The 22980-nt window shown below is 35.1% G+C and overlaps 1 protein-coding gene across 1 annotated transcript; it reads right to left on the reverse strand.

Annotated features, from left to right (window-relative positions):
- Positions 1 to 216: 216 nt before the first annotated feature.
- Positions 217 to 22766, reverse strand: LOC148936357 (uncharacterized). Its single transcript, XM_089078491.1, has 4 exons — positions 22695 to 22766; positions 2679 to 2773; positions 1437 to 1658; positions 217 to 968 (listed from the first exon to the last, which is right to left on the reverse strand). Exons 1-4 carry the CDS (start codon positions 22698 to 22700, stop codon positions 644 to 646), a joined length of 648 nt encoding a protein of 215 aa, XP_088934617.1. The 5' UTR covers positions 22701 to 22766; the 3' UTR covers positions 217 to 643.
- Positions 22767 to 22980: the final 214 nt, after the last annotated feature.

Raw genomic sequence — 22980 nt, forward strand, 5'->3', positions numbered from 1 at the left:
TATCTGTGTGTGTATATATATATATATATATATATATATATATATATATACTTTATGTACAGGGTATTCGGAAAGTGCCAGGATCCCTAAATAACTTTTGAAGGAATAGAGATAATTGAATGAAATTTGAAGGATATTTATGGTATAAAAAAATCTATCTTTTGACATAAGGGGCAACAATCCCCCATCTTCGGGGGCTCGGAAGTAAGATATAGATAAAAAATTTTAAATGGAAATCTTAAATCTATAATGGATCAAGTAAGTAACTTATTTGAAAAACCTTTGAAAGACTTTTCCAATGAGCCTTCGGGAGGTTGTTACCCCTTATGTTAAAAGATAGAGTTTTTGATACCATAAATGCTCTCTAAATTTCATTCAATTATCTCTATCCGTTCAAAAGTTATTTAGGGGGCCTGGTACTTTCCGAACACCCTGTACACATACACACACACACACGCGCGCGCGCGCGCGCGCACGCACGCATACACACACACGCACACACGCACACATGCACACATGCACATAAAGTACTTTAATTAATTTTATAATAGGTCAGATATTTCCATTTACAAAAATCTATTTGCATGTATATATTTCATAAGTTAAAAGTCATACATATGATTTTTCAAATATTAATAGAATTTTAATGATATTTATCATTTATTAGGATCTCATGTAGTTTCCCTCTTTGCATTTTCAACTTCGCTATTTTTTCATGAAGTTCCATATTATCATCTAAAAAGGTATGATACCCGCAACGATTTTCCAAATCTTGGAGATTATAACCAATTGTGCGTCGATTTAACAACCATGGCTCTGACAGTGGTGGTGACAGTAACGATTTTGGTTTTGAAGGATAAAGCGATCGATAATCATTACTTGTAACAGTATAAAAGTTTGTCTGGCAAATGGGTATGGGATCCAAAAGAATATCTGTCAGTTTTAATACCTTTTCCTCGTAATCTTTTCTGAGGACATTAAATCATGATATCGTTAGATATGTATTAAGTTGTGGTAAAATACAATCTTAATTATTAAATTTGGAAATATATTCTTTTTTTGTACTCTTCTAAAATATACTTTGTGCACTTTGTAACACAAAATACATTTTATGTTAAATATATAAAAAAATAAATAATTTTTAATAAATTGTTAATTAATATCGATATAAAATCAGTAATTATTTATAATATCTATGATTTAATATAAACATATTTAATTATTATAGAAAATTACATTAAGGGATTTAATGTTTATTTGATATCTCATATTGTTTATACAAAAACATAAAAAGATGATAACTAAAAATTTTAAAATCATTTTTTCGATTCTAAAGATAAAAAATTTTATTCTTGAAATAAATTTTTTTCATATATAGTTTGCCTAATACTTTTGGGAGGAGGAGGGGACAGGATATTAATATCAAAAATACATACTCCGTTGAAGCAAGCGATTGCATTGTAAGCAAACTACGTCGTGGATAGATAATCGGTTTGTACTCGTCTTTCAATTCAATTTGCGATAACATAGCATGTGTCTCCGAAATTCCAATGACTTCATCTTCTAGACCAAATTTTTGATATGAAGATTTGTGAAGATTTCCCTTTGGTGGAAATATATCCACATTATCTCTAGGTTCCGCTAAAGTTTTCATTTGCCTGTTAAATAATTTATATAAAATTTCTGAGAAACAAAATTCTTGAGTATTCTGTATAAATCTTTTAATATTATTAAACTAAATTAAAATTATTAAATTTACATTAATTAACAAATAAAAATTTCACAGTGTATTATTATATTAAAATAATAATATTAATTGAAATAATAGTTTATAATATTGATATTATAATATATTTTAATATAATATGCTGATTCTATGTAACACAATTTATTACACTAATTTGTTATACTATTATACTGATATTAATAAATTTGTCAACATCTAAGAAATTTTAAAAATATTTGTATATGTGTAATTTAAATACAATATTAAAATAACATACAAATATTAAATTTGAGATAAGTAATTAAAAACAGTAACAGCATTTTAAATTATATTTATAATATTCAGTCTTTTTTTAGAAATAATTATTTCGTTTTCAATTAAATGGAAACTTAAATACTGTACTTATCTTATTTACATTTCTTCTGATAAAAATTTATCTTAATACAAATTTATATTTTTTAAATATTGATTAATATTGCACTTATTAATGTAATTAAAATTTAATATAATTATTTTTACTTTGTTACTTTGTATAATTGATAGAATGGAAAAACGTGAGTATTCACATAAAATGTGTAACATAAAACCGTTGCTATGGCTAACACCAATAATGATTCTATCCGTGATACTATCCACGGTAACTATTCTCCCTCATATTTTCCTATGTGCGATGCATATATTATATGCTTGCATTTATTTGATTTTATCGCAATTTAATGATATAAACAGTATGTATACAATCTTTAAAATTAATTTATTATAAAACATTTAAAATAAATAAAAATATAAATCCTCATAAAAGTTTTTATTTTTTACAAAAAATTAAATAAATAATTAAAAATTGAGAAAATGAAAAAAATTGAAGAAACTTTACGCAAAAAAATATATAATTATTTATTATAACTTTCTATTTATTTTAATAAATAGAATAAAAATAGATTGTAATACCTACCAATCGTGGATTTTGACTTTATCGCTATACACCGCTGGAATATGAAATATAGTAGGCCTAATATTTTCATTTTCATCATTATAAGATGAAATAGTCTATAACAAAAAAAAATATTTACAATCAAATTTTATCAAAAATAAATAATCAGAAATTATAAAATTTTTAAATACAATACTACACATTCCTTTATATTTCAAGAGAACAACATTTTTTCTTTATTTTTTCTGTTTCAATATAATTAAAATATAATTAAAATATTGTATAGTTGTATAACAATATAGTACCAAATCAAATATTTAAAAACTGTATATTGTACAATGAAATTATAAAATAATTGATATTTAAAAATTTTTTTAAACATTATATTTTATATTTAAAAAAAAAAATATAATTTTTTATATTCATAATGTTTAAAATACAAATATTTATTATTGTATATATAAGCCTTACATTTGGATTCCCTTTTTGCAACATTTCGTATCTTATGTACATTTTTTTTAGAAAATACAAGAACAGATTATTATAAAATTATTATATTCATTAAGTAACTTCTTTATTAAATTTACAAAAATAGCGTAATAACCTGTTCTATGATGTCATTTTATTCTTTCATGTGAATATAGTTATAAAAAAATATAAATATATATATATATATATATGTATTACATATATGAAAAAAATGAACTATACAGAAATGAAATTCACATTACATAAATTCACAATTTACATTAAAAAGGATAGGCCCATTCAATGTAAAGAATAATATAAGCACAAATATATGCTATTGCTACACACGCACGCACGCACGCACGCACGCACGCACGCACGCACGCACACACACACACACACACACACACGCGCGCGCGCACACATTTGTTTATAAAATATATATCTAATATCATTAATTATATATGTAAATATAACATATATATGTAAATATAATATATGTAAATATAACATATATATGTAAATATAATAACATGGAATACAAACGGAGAGAATTGTATATAAAAGCGCTCCGAGAAAAAATTTTACATAAATGCAAAAAAAAGACAGAACCTTTAATTCTTCCCAACGTAACGGAAGATGAAAAACATAAAAAAGGAAATTCATATGAGCAAAATATATGTGCAATGAAAATTGATAAGATTATTGATGAATTACAATTTGAAAATATACTAGCTGAAAAACATTGTAAATATATAACTAAAGAAGAGTGTATTTAGACATTGTACATACAACACATACTTCCAGCTTTTATAACTGAGTAACTACTTTATACTAACTAATATATTAAATTATTATTATAATCATTAAATTAATTTGATCAAATAGATGGGATAGATATTTCTTGCGAAAAGAATTTAAAAAACGATACTAAAAATACAAAAAAAATGAAAAAGAAGAAAATGATGATAATAATAATAATACTTTATTAATCAAAGAAGAAAGAAAAAAGAAAAAAGAAAAATGAAATAATATCTATTCTACGATGGAAGCTTTCATTGCTAGATGAATTTGCCGAAATAAAGTTTTATAACAATAATTCTTATTACGGTCAGGTCAATAGAAAAATGATGGAAGACGAAGAAATATATAAATGGCATTAAATGGCATTAAATATAAAGTTAATATACATATATGTGTTAATATACATACAAGTTAATATATAACATATATCTTATTTATCTTTATAAAAGAAAGAAAATGTAAAAAAATAAATTAAAATAAATTAAAAAAATAAATTATATATATATTTAGTAAGCATAATACATCAAGGAATATTTTAATTTTTATTTTATTTAAATATAAAAGAATTTTTTATTTAAATATAAATGGATTTTTTTTAAAAGTAGATCAATCAAAATTCAACTATTCAATTTTATCAATATTATACTTAAAATATTATATTTAATATTAAAACGTCGCTAGATTTTCCTGCCGCGGTGCGGATAGGACTGGTTGAGCGCGGAGTAGCTCGTCGGCGGATTCGGTCGTAGAAGTTTTATTAGTCGTAGAAGTTTTATTAGTCGAGATTCTTTTGGTGTAACAATAAAATAAAATTTTATATAAAAAAAAATTAAATTGAATAACAATGCCGATAACAAGAGGTGTGAGTGTCATACAAATAGTGTTGATATTGTTAGCGATGTTGTTCACAAGCGTATCTATAGATACATGTATGTCAATGCGTAGGTATTGAGCGGATATTCGCAAGCGGTTTATTGTTTGGCGAGATCATCAGATTGCGGTAACGGTCAAATCGCGATTTCGGCGATTACGGCTGCGGTTGCCTAGCAACGGCGGTCGTACACTATGTGACTGTCAGTATTTACGCGTCTGATTCGTTCACGGGCGGTACTTTGGCGGATCTATTAGATTCTTGACGGCTTATTATCGGATCGCGGCGCGTAAAAATGGCTAACTAGAAATAGCGAGTGCAAGCCGATTGTTCGGGTGCGCTTGAGAGTGGATTAGCGATCAGCCGAGAACACCCGAGCGGTGGCGGAATACCCTTGCCACTGTGATGCGCTTTTCTTGGGAGACTCGCGGAGCGCGATCGGCTGGGAATACCCGAGCGGAAGCGGATTACTCTCACCTGCAGCGATGCATTCTCTTGAGCGGTGATGCTGTGAGCGGTATAGAAATTCTCGATTGTGTGCCGGTTTACCCGGGCAGAGAACACCCAAACTCGTGTTCTTTTCGCAATCGCTGGAGATCAGCGGTCAATTCAGGATATAGAGAGCTTCTGCGTTAGCCAGGAATTACCTGGCGGCAGCAGGATACTCTTTTATGCTTAGCTTCTCTCTAGGAGCGGAGTGCGGATCGGCTAGTAGGATCGAATTTCGATCCAAGAAAGATCTGCCTGATAGAACGGAGAAACGGCTTTTTATACCTCCCTACGATCCGATTTTCGATCGGGTTTCGGAGTGGTTCGGATCGGATCGTGGGTAATAATCAAAATCGCTCTAATTAGTTAAGCACTTTTTTATTTCCGGCGGTCTTCGGCAATGCTCGGTTAATTTCGGAGATTGCTCTCGCTGAGCCGGGATTTCCTCTTTCGCTCGGGTTTGCTCGGAGCTGCTCGGTTGATTTTGGCGACGCTATGCCGAACGTCAGCTCGCAATTAGCTTTGTAAGCCTAATTATTGGGCGATTAAAGTAGCGCAAAGTGCCTTTTGCCCAACGGATCATCGGTTGGGCATCACTTGGCGGCGGATGGACGGCCGCGGAACGGTGCATAAAATACGCACCGTTACAATATTAAAATTATTAATAAGAATAAATAAGAAATTTACTTATTTATTAGGCCAATTAATTTATTTATTAGGCCAATTTGAATGTAATAAAGTTCAAAGAAAAGATCTCTTAAAGTGGAATAATAATTGTTGATATAAAACTGAATTTATATCCTAGTAGCACAGGATAATTTTGTATCAAGATAATTTTGTATAACCTCCTGAATATCTCGGGACATATATAGGACATATTTAGAATATTACATTTAAAAAAATTTCTGGACGACCTATGGACTAGCAAATGAACGTCTCATTATGATGACGTCCTCGGATGTCCTCGGGATGTTCTTCATTCAGCTTTAGATTATCCTGAAAACTTTCTTAAAACGACTTTAGAATGACTTCAGGATATCTCACAAGCATCCTCAGGGATATCTTAAAAAAGTCCTAAACCATCAGTAATCCTATGAACATATGTAATCCATAATGTAATGTATGTCCAATATTGATCTAGAATATGTTATAATGATATTTTCAACATATATTTCAAGACTATGTTCATTGTTCAGGACAATGTCAGGATTATTAATAATTATTTATTAAAAAAATGTTATACGAAAATGAATCTAGCTTTATTAATTGTAACATTAGTTATAATTAACATTAGTAACATTAGTTACAAAACAAAAAAATTCTTTTTTAGAATACATGAAATAAAATATATATGTATTTAAATATATATATATATATATATATATATATATACACACATATATATATATAAAACATAAATTATAAACTTTTAATGTAAATAATATTTTTTTAAGATAATTAATTTTTAAAAAAACATCTTTATATATGTATATATATATGTATATATATATATATATATATATATATATATATATACAGAGTGTTTTATTTTAAGTGATATGGTCGATTATCTCGCGAATCGATGATTTTATTGAAAAATTTTTCGAACAAAAGTTGCATGGCTTGAAAAGAGACACGTGATGGAAATGTGGACTTGATCTTGAGTGACCTTGTCAAAATCAGGTCAAGGTCATTAATGTTTTTTTAAATGAAAACCCCTATTTTTTATTACATATTCTTGTAGCTTATCTCGAGAACTTTCCAAAATACGTTAATAAAGTTACGTTTCATTGAGTACTTTTCGAGTTATGGAGTTTGAAAGTTACAGAACCGCTGGCGTTGCCCATGTACGCATGCGCCTTAATTGGCCGGATCAGTCTTGCCTTGTAACTTAACAAGTACTTAACGAAAAGTAACTTTATAATGTTTTAGAAAGCTCTCGAGATAAGCTACAAGAATATGTAATAAAAAATAGGGGTTTCCATTTAAAAAAACATTAATGACCTGATTTTGACAAGGTCACTCAAGGTCAAATTCACATTTCCATCATGTGTCCCCTTTTAAGCGGTGCAACTTTCGTTCGAAAAATTTTTCAATAAAATCGATTCGCGAGATAATCGACTATATTATTTAAAATGAAACATCCTCACACACACACACACACACACACACACACACACACACACACACACACACACACACACACACACACACACACACACACACACACGCACGCACGCACGCACGCACGCACGCACGCACGCACGCACGCACGCACGCACGCACGCACGCACGCATGCACGCACGCACACGCAGGCACGCACGCACGCAGGCGCACACATATGCACGTGTGCGTGCGCGATGGAGAGAGAAAGCATAATCAGTCGTGATACCGAATTTCGGTGTCCCATCACTGTCTCACACACTCGATACTAGTGCTAGTGAGAGACCGCGGTGTCTCTACACATCGCGCTTTTCCTACGTCCGTGTCTTCGCGAAGCGAAGACACATATCCTTTCAAATAAGAAGGGAGGGTGTACGTCACGGCGGGATCTGATCACGAACCACTCGTAATTATTTTACGAAAAAATACCATCTCAGCCAGAAATCGAACCTGGATCTCTTGCTTACCGGGCAGGCATCTTATCCCTTTAACTACCAAAGCATGTGATGATATTTATCGCAAATAACGTGTTTAGAATAACACGTCAACAATACAATGATACATATATATACGTATATTACAATATACATATATATGTATTCTCTCGAATTCCCTACGACCGGTATTCCAGAGAGATGATGATCCTATTCTCTCGATGGTTAATAGGTTTTGCGATGTTCTGCTCGGTAGCATCGGGAAAATAAATTCGTACAGCATAACATATAATATATTAACATATAATAATGCATATTTATGAAAAAATATTAAAAGAAATATATTTTAACAATATTTACAATAAATAGTAAAAATAGGATTCTACTAAAAAAAGATTAAAGATAAATAACATTAAAAATGAATAAAGAATAGAAAGGTTACAAAATATTACAGAAAGACATTCTAATATCTTCTTACATAATTGAAATCGAAAATAGCTGACATAAACTTTAAAAAAATAATATAATCTATTTGTTGTATATATTTTTTATGTATTCAAAAGTATCTCAAATAACTATTTGTTTAAGTAGCTTAAATAAATATTAAGCGAACCAAATATAATTCTTGGTAAGTTGTATTTACCAAATATAATTTTTCGTACACGTAAATTGAAGAATGAACGTTTTTTCTTTCCAACGTAGCTAAACAAACTGCAAAGTGAATTACTAAAAATTCATCGTAAGGTATTTAACATTATTGATTTAATGTCCGCTCTGCCTGTTCATGTCACTTGAATAATCTATAAAGATAAATATATGAAATAAATAAATCTTTTAATATAACGGATTAATAAATAAATCTTTGAATGCATCTCAAAAATAAAAGAATCGTCTTGTATATTATTTTTTTAAACATACTGTCGCACTCGCAGCGTGTTCACTCGCGTTACACTCGCGCCAGGAAAAGAAGAACAGTTTAAGAAAGAAACACACTTTATTATACACTGAAGCGGGAATATTAAGAAGAGCTTTCACAATAAAATCAGAATTCGCCGCGATGCGGTTCAAACTCTCGCGCCGCGCCGTCGACTCTCTCGCCACAATAACGCCACAATAACGCTTGACAATCGCTTGACGACCGCGTCGGCAAGGAACAATCTTCAGATTGGTTCAAATCGTTATGAGGGTAGGAGGGTTCCGTCGAGTGGAACACCGTTCATAACACCCCCCTCTTCTTCGAAATTGTCGTCCTGACAATTCCAGGGAACTCCCTCGTAGAAAAGTCGGTTTCTTCTTCCATGATGAAGTTCTCAGGGAATCTGTCGGCTTCTTACTCCTACTCTACTCCGAGCTGCTGTTGTGGATTACCGAGTGCCGAACCAATCCCAAACTTCACCCTTCCCGGTGCCGCTACGAGGTCATCTTCTTTCTTCCTTCTTCTTCTGTGATGCTTTTTTATCTTGTGCTTGTGTCTTGCGCACTTTTCTCTTGAATCTTCGGACAAGGGGGGGAAGCTTCTGTGGACTCTTTCGTCCTTACGGACATCCTAAATCCCCTCCTCGGCATTTGCCCCCGACATTAAGTTCCTCAAAAAAAAAAACGAGAGCAAGGCGGACTTCTTAAAAAAAGATTTCCTTAGCCGAATGTTTGGGCAGATAGTAGAAGATCTTCTTCTTAAAGCGATATCAACAAATCTCAAATAAGAAATATAAACATAAACAGTACCTACTTAAAGAACTTCTTTTCTAATTAATTATCTCTCCCCCAAAAAAATATCTACGTATCTCTTTTTACACACTTACAGGCTCAGCTTCAATTCTTTTTCTTACAAATTTTTTTCCTTTCCTCAAATGGAACTAATCTATCTAAATGTACTTTATTTTTATGTCTTTTTGTTTTTCGAATGCAAACTGCATCGTTCATTTTTTTAACCTCATAAGATCCTTCCCAACTACTTTGCAACTTGGGAGCCCTATCTCGCGTTCTTTGAGAATTATAAAACCAAACTTTCTGGCCAGGCACAAAATTTAGTCGCCTATCCTTCCGATCGTAATTCATTTTTATCCTTTGCGACTTTAAATTCATACATTGATTCGCAACATTATGGATATGAATCATTCTCTCCCTCAATCTAACTGAATATCCTCCTTCTTAAGGAAACATTACCGGTTTCAGGAGGACAACCACTAAGAAGATCTAACGGCAATCTTAATTCTCTACCCAAATTCAATTCTGCAGGAGTAAAACCTGTAACCTCATGCTTAGAAGATCTAGTAAGCTAATAATCCTAAAGGGATCCAACGATCCCAATCTCTCTGATTTTCTGAAACAAATTTAGATAAATAATTTAATAAAGTCTGATGTTGTTGTTCCATCTGACCGTTGGATTGTGGATGAAGAGGAGTAGTGCGAGTTTTCTTTATTCCTAAAATTCGACATAACTCCTGGAACATTCGCGATTCGAAATTCCTTCCCTGATCCGTATGTATTTCCAATGGCACTCCATGCTTAGATACTATCTGACTCACAAAAACTTCTGCCACCGTACTAGCTTTGATATTTCTCAGTGGAAAAGCTTCCACCCATTTTGAGAAACAATTAGTAACTACTATGTTGTAGCCAGACCTACAACCAATAATAAAAGTAGTCCGCATGGCAACAAAATTAGGTTGCACGAACCTCGAAAAGTCTTTCGAAAGATTACACAAATGTGTGATCGCCGAAATCGCGACCAGTCTTTCGAAAGACCGAAGAAATGCATCGCGAGAACATTGCGAAAAAGCTGATCAACAAATTCCTAAATTTGATGATCAAATCGAGCGTGATATTGATTGATCAATATCACGCAACCGATCGACGCAATCGATCAGAATGCTGACCGGGCATCGATCAGACTATATAACCGGCTATACAAGGCGGAATAGTCAGAGTCGGGAATCAATCAAACATTACGTGTCGTTCGGAATCGTTACTATAATTATCGCGCAAGATATTACACGAGCACAGCGAAGTTCACGCGAGCCGTACTATCAACGTCTCAGGTGACATACTCGATCGACGGCCGCCAGAATAACGCGATACGCGCCCGCCGACGTTTAACCGTGTGTGAAAGAAATAATATAAGCAATCCAAGAAATTGTGCAGTTGTTAAATAAATCAAGTATCCTAAAGAAAGTGTGTTAGTGATTTCAAGATTTCCTTCCATTCGTTCGATCCTGCTCGGAGTCCCAACTCCTTAGGCTTAACGGACCCGACTATCTCTAAAAATTAACGTTGTAGCCCATCCGGGGTACAACATTTTGGTGGCAGCGGTGGGATAGTCAAAACCATCCCCAAGAACAACTTGAGAGGATCATTGTTAATCAAGCCAGTAGAATCAAACGAGTAAGCCGCCCAAACAAAATAAGACCTGCAGTAATAGTCAGGCAGAAGAATCAAACTCTCAATAAGCAGAAAAAATAAGACCTGCAGTAATAGACAGGCAGAAGAATCAAAATAAGCAGAAAATACAAGACCTGCAGCAATAGACAGGCAGAAGAATCAAATTCTCAATAAGCAGAAAATACAAGACCTGTAGAAAACAGGCAGACGGAAAAGGCCCCGTCAAAAAATAAGCCGCCCACGAAATTGTGTCAAGTGTACAGTGCAATATTAGTAGAGTGCCGACCTACGACAACGAGTGTCCAGTGGCAGCGGAGCAACGACCGGAAAGTCCACGAGCACCGAGAGCCAGCCAGCGCTGACCGTGTACAACGATACCAGGCAGCAAGGACGCTTCACCGACACGCACTACTACACGCAGCCAATTGACGCACCAACACAAGCAGCGAACATGCGAGCGTATGCGATTTATCTACTAATGTAAGTCCAAGAAATTATATTCTGAAAAAAGCGAATGTCCGCAGCGAAGGACAACGTAGCAAATGCGACTTGGCCAAAATCTCGATCAATAAATAATTCTGTAAACTTTCCGCATACTATCTCCGCGTTAAATACCGCGAGAAACGCATTAAAAGAAATACGCGATAACGTGCGCCGCGTATTACAATACGATAGTGACGAAGACGTCCACGTAATAACAGAACGCGAATTTTCATACAACGAAAAAGATTACAGCTTGTTCGAACCGAACGACACCGACTCTCACATTAACACACACGTACAAGCGCGAAAAAACATACATACAAACCTACGAGACGGAAGCTTATTCAATTCTTTCAATATATATCAATCGCTAATAAACGAAATGGCTCACTCACCTGTCGAACAACAGAATGAAATCGACAACGAAATTTTACAATTACGACATTCGGTCGAGAGACATGGACCGCAAGAAAGTCGAACGAACCGCCGCGTCACAATTGACGCACCGCCCGATAACAGTCTCATTCGAGAATTAATGGACGAAATACGCGATCTCCGTGTGCAAGTCAACGAATTAAGACAACAAACACAATTGCCTATGGGCGAACGAACGAGAATATCTCAGGATTTTCTACCACACCCGTTAGATCTAACTTACGGACGTTCGTATCAAGATATACGAAACCAGCCGGGAAATGCATTGGCATTCCTCACACTGAAAGACGCGCGTAACATGATCCCAGAGATCGACGGCACGTCACGAGGACGCGTGTACGAATTTCTAAACGCAAGTACGTACGCGATAAAAAATATACATCCCGCGGATGAACATTCTCTATTAGAAGCCATTCTTTGCACTAAATTCAAAGGCAAGGCCATGATGGATTTCCGTACGCGAGATATAATAAACTTTGAACAATTGAAACGAGAATTAGAAAAAGAATATTTGAGCAAACGAAGCACCGCACATTTGCAACTCGAATTCAACTCGCTCAAACAAAAAGCAAACGAGAATGCACAAGAATTCGGCAGACGAACCGAAAATATAGCCATGGAATTATACGAATCCATGGAAGAAGGAAAAAACCATACGGTCGAACAGCAACGCGCGATCTTAGAAAATATAAAAGAGCAGGCGCTCCACAATTACCAGAATGGTTTACACGAAGAAATTAAATTAATTGTACGATCGCAGCGATATCAAACAATACAGGAAGCAATCGCAGGAGCAACCGCGGAAGAAAAAACGCGAGGACCTAGCATGCGAACGCTAACCTATCGAAACCGGCCAGTATTTAAAGCGCATACACCTAGTCCGCGTTGTGAAAAATGCGGAAAAATCGGTCATTACGGATACGATTGTAGGACTAGCCGTTTTTCAAATAGATATACTCTGCCTAAGCCAGAAAGGCAACCACGAATAAATACAGTTGAGAAACAGTGTAGCTATTGTAAAAAGATAGGACATTTACGGCACGAATGTTGGACATTAAATGGAAAACCGGAAAACAGCAAAAATTCCGGAAAAATTTTTTCGAATTCGCGAAGAGAAAATCTCGCGAAGAATTTTAAAAATAAAAAGAGCGAAACCGGCGAAGATAAATCGACCGTCCCGCGTCCCGCGTCAGAGTATCGCGTGGCACACGTCAAGGGAACACCGCTCGTTAACACTGGATTAAATGCGATCACATTACCGATTGCAGAAGCCAAAGGAAGAAAAATAAATTTCTTGTTTGATACAGGAGCATCAGCAACAATAATAAAACTGAAACATGTTTTAGACCACGTCCTAATCTATGAAGAAAAAACTAAGCTAACAGGCATAACAGGACATGAAATAATAACATTGGGCAAAACACATATTACGGTGCAACTGTCGCGAGAAAAGATACGACACCCCGTATACATAGTGCGAGATAATGCGCCAATGGAATATGATGCAATCCTAGGAGCAGATTTTATTTGGAAATACATGACTGCGTTCAATCCAAGAATAAATTTAGTACAATTTCAAAATACGAAATTCAGACTGTACCCATACAGGCGCGTAACCTTAGGGCCGCGCAGCGAAACAATCGTACAAGTCACAACTAACCAAAATATAATAGGATTGACAAAACCAGAGGAAATGATACCTGGAATTTTTATTGGATGTTGCCTAGTCGAACCACGAAATTATACGTGCCCAATAAGTATAATAAATATTACAGAAGAAGAAAAAATTGTGCAAGTACCACAAGTAATAATAGAAGAAATAAATACACAAGAAAAAATAATACAAGAATCTGTAAACGCAATACAGACAAAAAATAAAGAAACAAAATCAATAGCTCGAGAAGAGCAAATAAACAATTCCTTGCGCACAGAACATTTAAATGAAGAAGAACGAAAATCTATATTAAAATTATGTCACGAATACAATGACGTGTTCCACCTAGAAGGGGATACATTATCATGCACAACAAAGATTAAGCATGAAATAGCAGTACGAACAGATTCGTCACCAGTAAACGTACGACCTTATCGTTTACCGGAAAAACACAAAGACGAAGTAAATAAACAGATTCAAGAAATGTTGAAACAAGAAATTATCAGACCGAGCGTCAGCCAATGGAACGCACCACTATTAGTCGTGCCCAAAAAGACAGATGCGTCAGGAAAAACAAAATTACGAATTGTAATAGACTTCAGAAAATTAAACGATCTCACAATCGGAGATTCATTTCTGTTGCCCAATATAACGGATATACTTGATCAGCTGGGCAACGCAAAATACTTCACGACACTGGATCTCGCATCAGGTTACCATCAGATATCAATGGCGGAGCGAGATAAAAATAAAACAGCATTCTCTACACCACACGGTCATTATGAATTTAACAGAATGCCATTTGGTCTAAAAAACGCACCTGCAACCTTCCAACGATTAATGAATTCAATTTTAACAGGGTTGCAAGGAATTAAATGTCTAGTGTATTTGGACGATATTGTAATATACGGTCCTAGCTTAATAGAGCATAACAAAAGATTAAAATTAGTTCTCCAAAGACTAAGAGAGAACAATCTAAAGCTCCAACCGGACAAGTGCGAATTTTTAAGAAAAGAAGTGATTTATTTAGGTCACATAATTACGGAAAATGGAATTTCGCCAGATCCATCAAAATTGCACGCCGTAAAAAATTTTCCTATGCCCAAAAAAGTAAAAGATGTGCAATCATTTATCGGATTAGCCGGATATTACCAAAAATTTATCGAAGATTTCTCACGAATAGCAAAACCTCTAACAAAACTCACAAAAAAGGGAGAGAAATTCGAGTGGACCGAAAAACAACAAAACGCATTTGATACATTAAAAAATAAATTAACGACGGCACCGATATTAAAATATCCAGAGTTACCAAAAATTAACAGCTACACTACACTAAAGTACTACACTACAATACTACACTACAAACTATAAAACACAAAAAAAATTAGGCCCCAGGAGCGCGGTCCCTCGCCTGCGCAGGGTTGGCCGCGGGATCATCCCCCATATCGTCCTCGTCATTGGCCGGTAAATCCTCCAAAGGATCATCTTCAGGGTTGTCAGCCACTTCGATATCTGCCGAAACGGCCTCGGGCATACAAATTAATAGTTCATACAATTCTACCGACCAGGGTAACTCAACCACCCTACCGGCACCATTGGCGACAAAACAAATAGAATCCTCGCCGACGAGGAACACTCCGTCACAATAGAATCGGTTCACGATCCACAACCACTCCCGCACACGACGGAAGTGGTCCTGAGCAGCAGGACTATCCATGAACTCGCGAGCCTCGGCATCATCAATCTCGACGTCGAAGTCGTCATCAGACGCTTCCGCCGCGGCCCGATCGTCAAAAATCGGCGGCGACGCGTCACGACCATAATTGCCTTGCGAACCCATGGTGTCACAAGGAAGGCACTTCGACAACTAACGAAATGCAGCCAGAGAGCTCATCGCGAAAATGAAATATTAGAAGGATCGCACCGATATAATAAATAAGACACCAAGAGAAACGATATACGTCGTAAAAAAGCAAGCTAAACAGATTCACAGGAGAATCGTTTAACTAAGATAACAAATTCAGAATAAAGTAATTTTACACCTGGGAACAGGAATAAAAAGAAAAAACGCCGAATTCGAGCAGCGACAAATTTTCAGGAGAAATAAGAATTTTTATTTTTGCAGAATAAAGATATGGATGACCAACGGAGAAGAAGAGAAAAAATTACCATTCGAAATAGAAAACTTCAAGCATCACCCCGGAATATACTTCGAGGAAATAGGAAAACTAAACATAATCGAGTCATTCTGGAAGATAATTATAAAAATAGATATTTCGCCAATTGAAAAGCGAACAGAACAAATAGAAGAATACATTCAAAAAACGCAAAATATATGCACAATGTTACACCTCACAAACAAGGGATCATGTCAAAACTATAATATCATCATTGAAAACAATTATCAGCGGTTAAAACACTTAATAAAAAGAATAAACGCTCTGTATAAAGCACAAGAGACAAAAACGAAAAGAGGACTAATAGATGGAATAGGAACTATTGCCAAAACATTATTTGGGACAATGGACAATGAAGATAGAAAATTAATCAATGAGCAACTAAGTATCCTAGACAACAAACAAAAAACGACAGAGCACATAATAAGGAACCAAATCAAGATTATAAACGCGACAATAGCGCACATAAATAACCATGAAGAAATAATTCAGAATAACGAAAACATTTTAGCTAATGCAATCAAAAAACTAGAAATGACGCTAACAACAGAAATAAGTAACGAAAACATAAAAGAACACTTTATAATCACCAACGCAATACTTGCAGCAGTGACACAAAACGCGGAAGACACGCTAGAATACCTAACGGCGATAAAAAATGGAATATTACACCCACGACTAATACCGTTAGAAGAAATAATAAAAAATCTTAAAGAAGCAATCACGCAAATACCACAAGGATCATATTTCCCATTTAAAATAAGGGAAAAGGATTGGCAGATAGAAAAAGTAACGACAATGAGCGCGCACTGCGACAAAACAAACGTATACACAATCCTACATTTCCCATTAATTACACTTCCGCTATATGAAATACTAAACGTAATACCACTACCGGTACCATACAAACAAAATATATCCGCGCTAATTGAGACAAACAATCCATTAATCGCTTTGGATACTAACAGACACACGTACGCAAAACTAACTCACGAAAAATTAAAACAATGCAAGCAAATAAATACAAATTACTTGTGCGAACAAATCTTTCCAATAAGAAATGTAAAAACCGACCCGCTATGCGAAATAGATGTATATATAGAAAACGACAACGGTTATAATAATTGTAAAATTAAATATATAACAATAAAAAATAGCATATGGATAGCCTTAAGCAATTCATATTCTTGGCTATATTCCACACCAGCGAAACAAACTATTACAATTTCATGCAAAAATAATAAAGAAACGCGTACAACCATTACAAACACAGGAAAAATAACGTTGTCAGACAATTGCAAAATAGTCACAGTAGACGCGACAATAAAATCTACAAGCACCAATAAAGGAAAAGAAATAAAAACATATCTACCGAAATATAATATTACGCTACTCAGCGAAACGTTCAAGACAAATAAGACAGAGAAATTAAAATTAAAAGTTATACAAGACGCAACAGACCTGACAGAATTAACAAAGAAATTAAATGACATGAAAAACGAAATAAACAATAACGAGACACCCTTTTTTCAACAAAAACACTTTGTATATCCTGTATCAATTAGCAGCTCATTAATAATAATAATCATCGTTAGCGCAACAATAATAATTGTATTAAGGAAGAAAAAACAAAACGAAACAATAACGCACGCAATGTAAATCGCGCCGTTAGAATAAGCAAAAGCAAGTGATTCTAAATAAACGATTATACCAAAAAATGTATCGGGAAAAAACAAAAAATTATGTAAAAAGCGAAAACTTCGTACCTCCGTTTTCTTTTAATAACAGGGGGGGGATGTTGTAGCCAGGCCTACAACCAATAATAAAAGTAGTCCGCATGGCAACAAAATTAGGTTGCACGAACCTCGAAAAGTCTTTCGAAAGATTACACAAATGTGTGATCGCCGAAATCGCGACCAGTCTTTCGAAAGACCGAAGAAATGCATCGCGAGAACATTGCGAAAAAGCTGATCAACAAATTCCTAAATTTGATGATCAAATCGAGCGTGATATTGATTGATCAATATCACGCAACCGATCGACGCAATCGATCAGAATGCTGACCGGGCATCGATCAGACTATATAACCGGCTATACAAGGCGGAATAGTCAGAGTCGGGAATCAATCAAACATTACGTGTCGTTCGGAATCGTTACTATAATTATCGCGCAAGATATTACACGAGCACAGCGAAGTTCACGCGAGCCGTACTATCAACGTCTCAGGTGACATACTCGGTCGACGGCCGCCAGAGTAACGCGATACGCGCCCGCCGACGTTTAACCGTGTGTGAAAGAAATAATATAAGCAATCCAAGAAATTGTGCAGTTGTTAAATAAATCAAGTATCCTAAAGAAAGTGTGTTAGTGATTTCAAGATTTCCTTCCATTCGTTCGATCCTGCTCGGAGTCCCAACTCCTTAGGCTTAACGGACCCGACTATCTCTAAAAATTAACGTTGTAGCCTATCCGGGGTACAACAACTAGTAAATATTTATTCCCGGAAGATGAAAATGGTAAGGAGCCTAACACATCCATCTGCAGCTCTCAAAGCTCCTACATTATAAATTTGAAAAGCAGATTTTCCCTTTCCAGCATCTTTTTTAGCTACACAAACTTTACAGGTTTTGATTCAATGTTCTACATCTTGTTTGCATGTCGCTCAAAAGAAAGCTTCCGAATCTTTTCAAGAGTTTTATTTACTCCAAAATGTCCCCCTGTAGGAGAATCATGAGCCTCCTCCAAAATCTGTTGCATTTTATGAGGAACAACAATTTGAAGAATAACATTTTCAAATCAGGAGACTCCCCTCTCCTACAAAGATCCTTAATTCTTAATAACCAAAGACCAAAGACCAAAGACTAATAATCAAGATCCTTAATAACCAAAGAATCCCATTGAGACCAATAAATTTTCGAAGAAGCATTCCCGGAAATAATCTCATGTCGAAGAGGACGTCTATCTATTTCCTTACTCCGAAGAACTTCAACAATCGAAGGATCTTCTAACTGCGCTGCTCGCCAATCCTTCAATTCTCTTTCCTCTAAAATTATCCTTCCTAAATATTCTCTTTTGTTTTCCTCCTCTTTTTTTTCCACTCTGGCGCAATAATTGCAGTCACTTTCTGCGCGTCTTGATAATCCATCAGCGTTCCCATGCGATTTCCCTGCTCGATGAGAAATTTCGAAATTATTATATATTGCTGAAGACATTCCAACCAACTGACCTCCAGTTCCTTAAAAGACATCAACCAACGGAGAGAAACATGGTAAGTTCTTATTAAGAATTCTCGTCCATATAAATAGTGATGAAAACTTTTTAAAGAGTCAACTATTGCTAACAACTCTCTACGAGTAACACAATAATTTCTTTCGATTTTACTTAATACCCTACTAAAATAAGCAATGACTCTCTCCTTTCCTTCTTGAATCTGGGATAAAACAACACCAATACTATAATTCGAAGCGTCAGTATCCAAAATGAATTTTCCTATCTCGATTGGAAAAGATAAGACAGAGGAAGAAATCAAACATCGCTTAAGCTTTTCAAATGCCTCCTGACAATGTTCATCCCAAACAAACCTACACTGTTTCTCCATCAAGGAAAATAGGGACAATTTGCGAAAATTCTTTAACAAATTTTCTGTAAGAGCAAAACCCAAAAAACTACGGACTTGCTTCTTATTCCGCGGAATAAGGCCATCTCTGTATGGAAGCTATCTTTTCAGAGTCAGTAGAGATTCCTTCTTCCGAGATCTCATGTCCTAAATATTTAACTTTCCTTCCAAACATTCCTTTGGATTTATTTTTAAATTTGCTGCCCTGAGACGAAGAAAAACTTTCCGTAGATTAATCTCTTCAAAGGTTTTACTGAAAATTACAACATCATCTAAATAAACCAAACAGATTTTATTTAATATCCGATAAAGACCCCTTTCCGTTAACCTCTCAAAAGTTGCCGGGGCATTACATAATCCAAATGGCATCATAGTAAATTGCCACAAACTGTTACCTATTGAGAATGCCGTCTTTTCCTTATCTTTTGAACGAAGCTTCATCTGCCAGTACCCACTTTTTAAATCTAACGTGGAAAACTAAGAATTTCCTGACAATCGATCAAGAAGATCATTAATTTTTGGAATGGGTAACAATTCTTCTCAGTAACTGCATTGAGCTTTCTGTAATCCACACAGAATCTCAATATCCCGTTCTTTTTCTTCATCATAATCCGCAGGTGAAACCCAAGGATTATGGGATTCTTCAATCACCTCTTCTTCAAGAATTTTCTCCACCTCATCTCGCATCTGTAAGGGAATACAGTCGAGGAGTCTGCTTAATAAGATTTGATTTTCCTACAAAAATTGAGTGCTCTATTACCGAGCAATTTCCTGCTACAATATTTTCCGAAAAAATATCCCAAAACTCCGAGAAATTCAGAAAAACTTTTCTTTTGTGAATCATTTAATCCTACCGAATTCCTATTGAAGAAATCTAATAAAAATTCAGGAATCTTCCTTTCTAGGAGACTAATACCAGAACAAGATAGGTTCCCCTCTTTTCCAGAATCATTACTAAAGCGAATTGGAGATCCTGTTCTGCCTGACTTTAACAAGAAAATCTACTCCCAAGATGCATTCATCCTCAATTTCCGCCACATACATTGGAAATTCTAACTTTCTTAACCTCGACTTTAACATTTGTTTTAAAATCAATGGAAACTTCTTGTCCAGTTGGATATCTCAATTTTCTATTCCCTACTCAAAGTTGTTGCCTTCCCGATCTAACCAACCTTTTATTTTTTTTATTTTAGAATCGAAACATCTGAGCCCGTGTCAATTTTGAAAACACAATTTTGATCGTCTAACCTTCCTTGAAAACAAAAATTTCTTGATTTTCCATTTAAATTCCCGAAAGAAAAATTTTTTTCCCTTGCGGTATTATATTTCCGCGCCGAGCCTTGCGTTACACCACTGCAAAGCTCGGCGAGCCCGAGTTTCCTTTCCTTGAATTAACTAATAAAGGGCAATGAAGGGCACTCCAATCGGAAGTATCCCGTAGTTCCACATTGCCAGCATTCGTTGACTCCTCTTTTAGGGCCGGTTTCCTTTTGTTTACTGTTAAAATTATTAAATTTCTCGCGATTTTGCTTGTAATCACATGCGTAAATTTCTCCTTTGTTCAAAAAGTTCCGATTTGTGTCCGACGTTAAAACTAATTTTCCCCTTTTGATCCCTCTCCTGAAATTTGGAAAAACTATTTTCTTTAATAATTTTTACCGCCACTTTGGCTCTTTCCACAGCAACTCTCAAAGATGTATGCCCGTCCATTTGAAAGCTGCTTAATAAAACCGTCTGCCAACGCGACAATAAATTGCGAGCACGCAATTTTATCCTGTATACCAAGAGAGCACTCCGGATAAACGAGACAAACGCTCCAAGTCTGAGCCAAGCGCAGCCAAATCTTCCCCAAATCTGCTTCCGATTTATAAACTGCATGTAATAATTTTGTGCCGAAAGTTTTTCTCCAAAACGTAACTCTAGTCTTGAGACTAATTCGCTATATTGCGAATTTTTCAATTCCGTTCCTTCCTCTAAAGCTGAATGCGTCTTTCCTCTCAAATAGGAAGCCAATACAATCACTTTCTCCGAATTTCTCCATCTATTTGCCCAATTGAGCAATCAAATTGAGATAAAAATTCTCGCAAAGAAACACTTCCATCTTATATATCGGGCTTTAATTTTAAACCGAGATCGAGACTAACATTGGATTTGCCTGGTATGGATAGTGCTCCTCGGACTGCCGCACCGATCTTCCCTGCTCTTCCACTCCGCATCGCCGCTCCGCTTGCTCCTCTCTAAGAAGGCGAAGCTCTTCAATAATCATACGGAAAACCATCTTCAAGCTCGTTTCCGGTTCCTCCGTTCGCACACAAGCTCTCTTCCTGATCGAAACAATCCGTCTCCTCGACGCTCCGCCATGTTTTTTTTATCCCGGACGAGTTCCCAAAAATGTCGTACTCGCGGCAGGTTCATTCGCGTTACACTCGCGTCAGGAAAGGAAGAACAGTTTAAGAAAGAAACATACTTTATTATATATTGAAGCACGGGAGTATTAACAAGAGCTTTCGCAATAAAATCAGAATTCACTGCGATACAGCTCAAACTCTCGCGCCGTCGACTCTCGCCACAATAACACTTGATACCGCTTCATGACTGCATCGGCAAGGAATGATCTTCAGGTTGGAAATCATTATGAGGATAGCGTCGAGCGGAACACCGCTCGATCGTAACAATATATACCAATGATGATGCTCTAACCTTTATGATGCTCTATCTTGTTGATCTATCATTAACAATTGTTCTAGTTTCTCTTGATCCTCTAATATTTCTAATGAAAAAAATGTCCTATAGCTCATTGCAACATCTTTCATTTTCTCGTCATCATCCAATGTAAAGTCTGAATGTGATTTTTCACATCATCTAATTTAACATTCATGAGCTTTTGTTGCTCACATATTGTTGATATTTTAAAATCCATATCCAACAATTATCGTACAATATATCGTTAAGGATCTGTTGTTGCTATAAGTTTTTACATATATATTACGATCTAATAAAACATATACGTTTTGTATAAAATGCGAATATTCGTTACAAAATAATATGATTTAGTACTTACATACATTAACAGAGTCAGTTTTAACAATTTCAAGATTGGATGTATCTTCCTTTTCCATACTTCGAACCAAATCATATTCTAATAACAAAAAACAAAATATGTTAAATATTTAAATTACATTAGCTTAATAATATTGAAAATAAAATTTTCAATATAATGTGGTAATGAAATATAAAAGAAATAATAGCAGACTTGTTCTTCGTATATATACGAGGATAGTCTGAAAAGTTTTGAGCCTAATATAGAAACAAGTATTTTTTCGGTCAAATATAGTTTTATTTTTATA

The sequence above is a fragment of the Pogonomyrmex barbatus genome, unplaced genomic scaffold (assembly GCF_055798465.1).
Source record: "Pogonomyrmex barbatus isolate J1 unplaced genomic scaffold, ASM5579846v1 scaffold23, whole genome shotgun sequence".
NCBI classification, from domain to species: Eukaryota; Metazoa; Arthropoda; class Insecta; order Hymenoptera; family Formicidae; genus Pogonomyrmex; species Pogonomyrmex barbatus.

Bases quoted from the DNA above. Each gene is read 5' to 3' on its own strand.
- LOC148936357 (XM_089078491.1), bottom strand. The intron at 1,659-2,678 runs GTAGGTATTACA...ATTATTTAACAG, and splicing joins AAAGTCAAAATCCACGATTG to GCAAATGAAAACTTTAGCGG. The intron at 969-1,436 runs GTATGTATTTTT...TAATGTCCTCAG, and splicing joins CAATCGCTTGCTTCAACGGA to AAAAGATTACGAGGAAAAGG.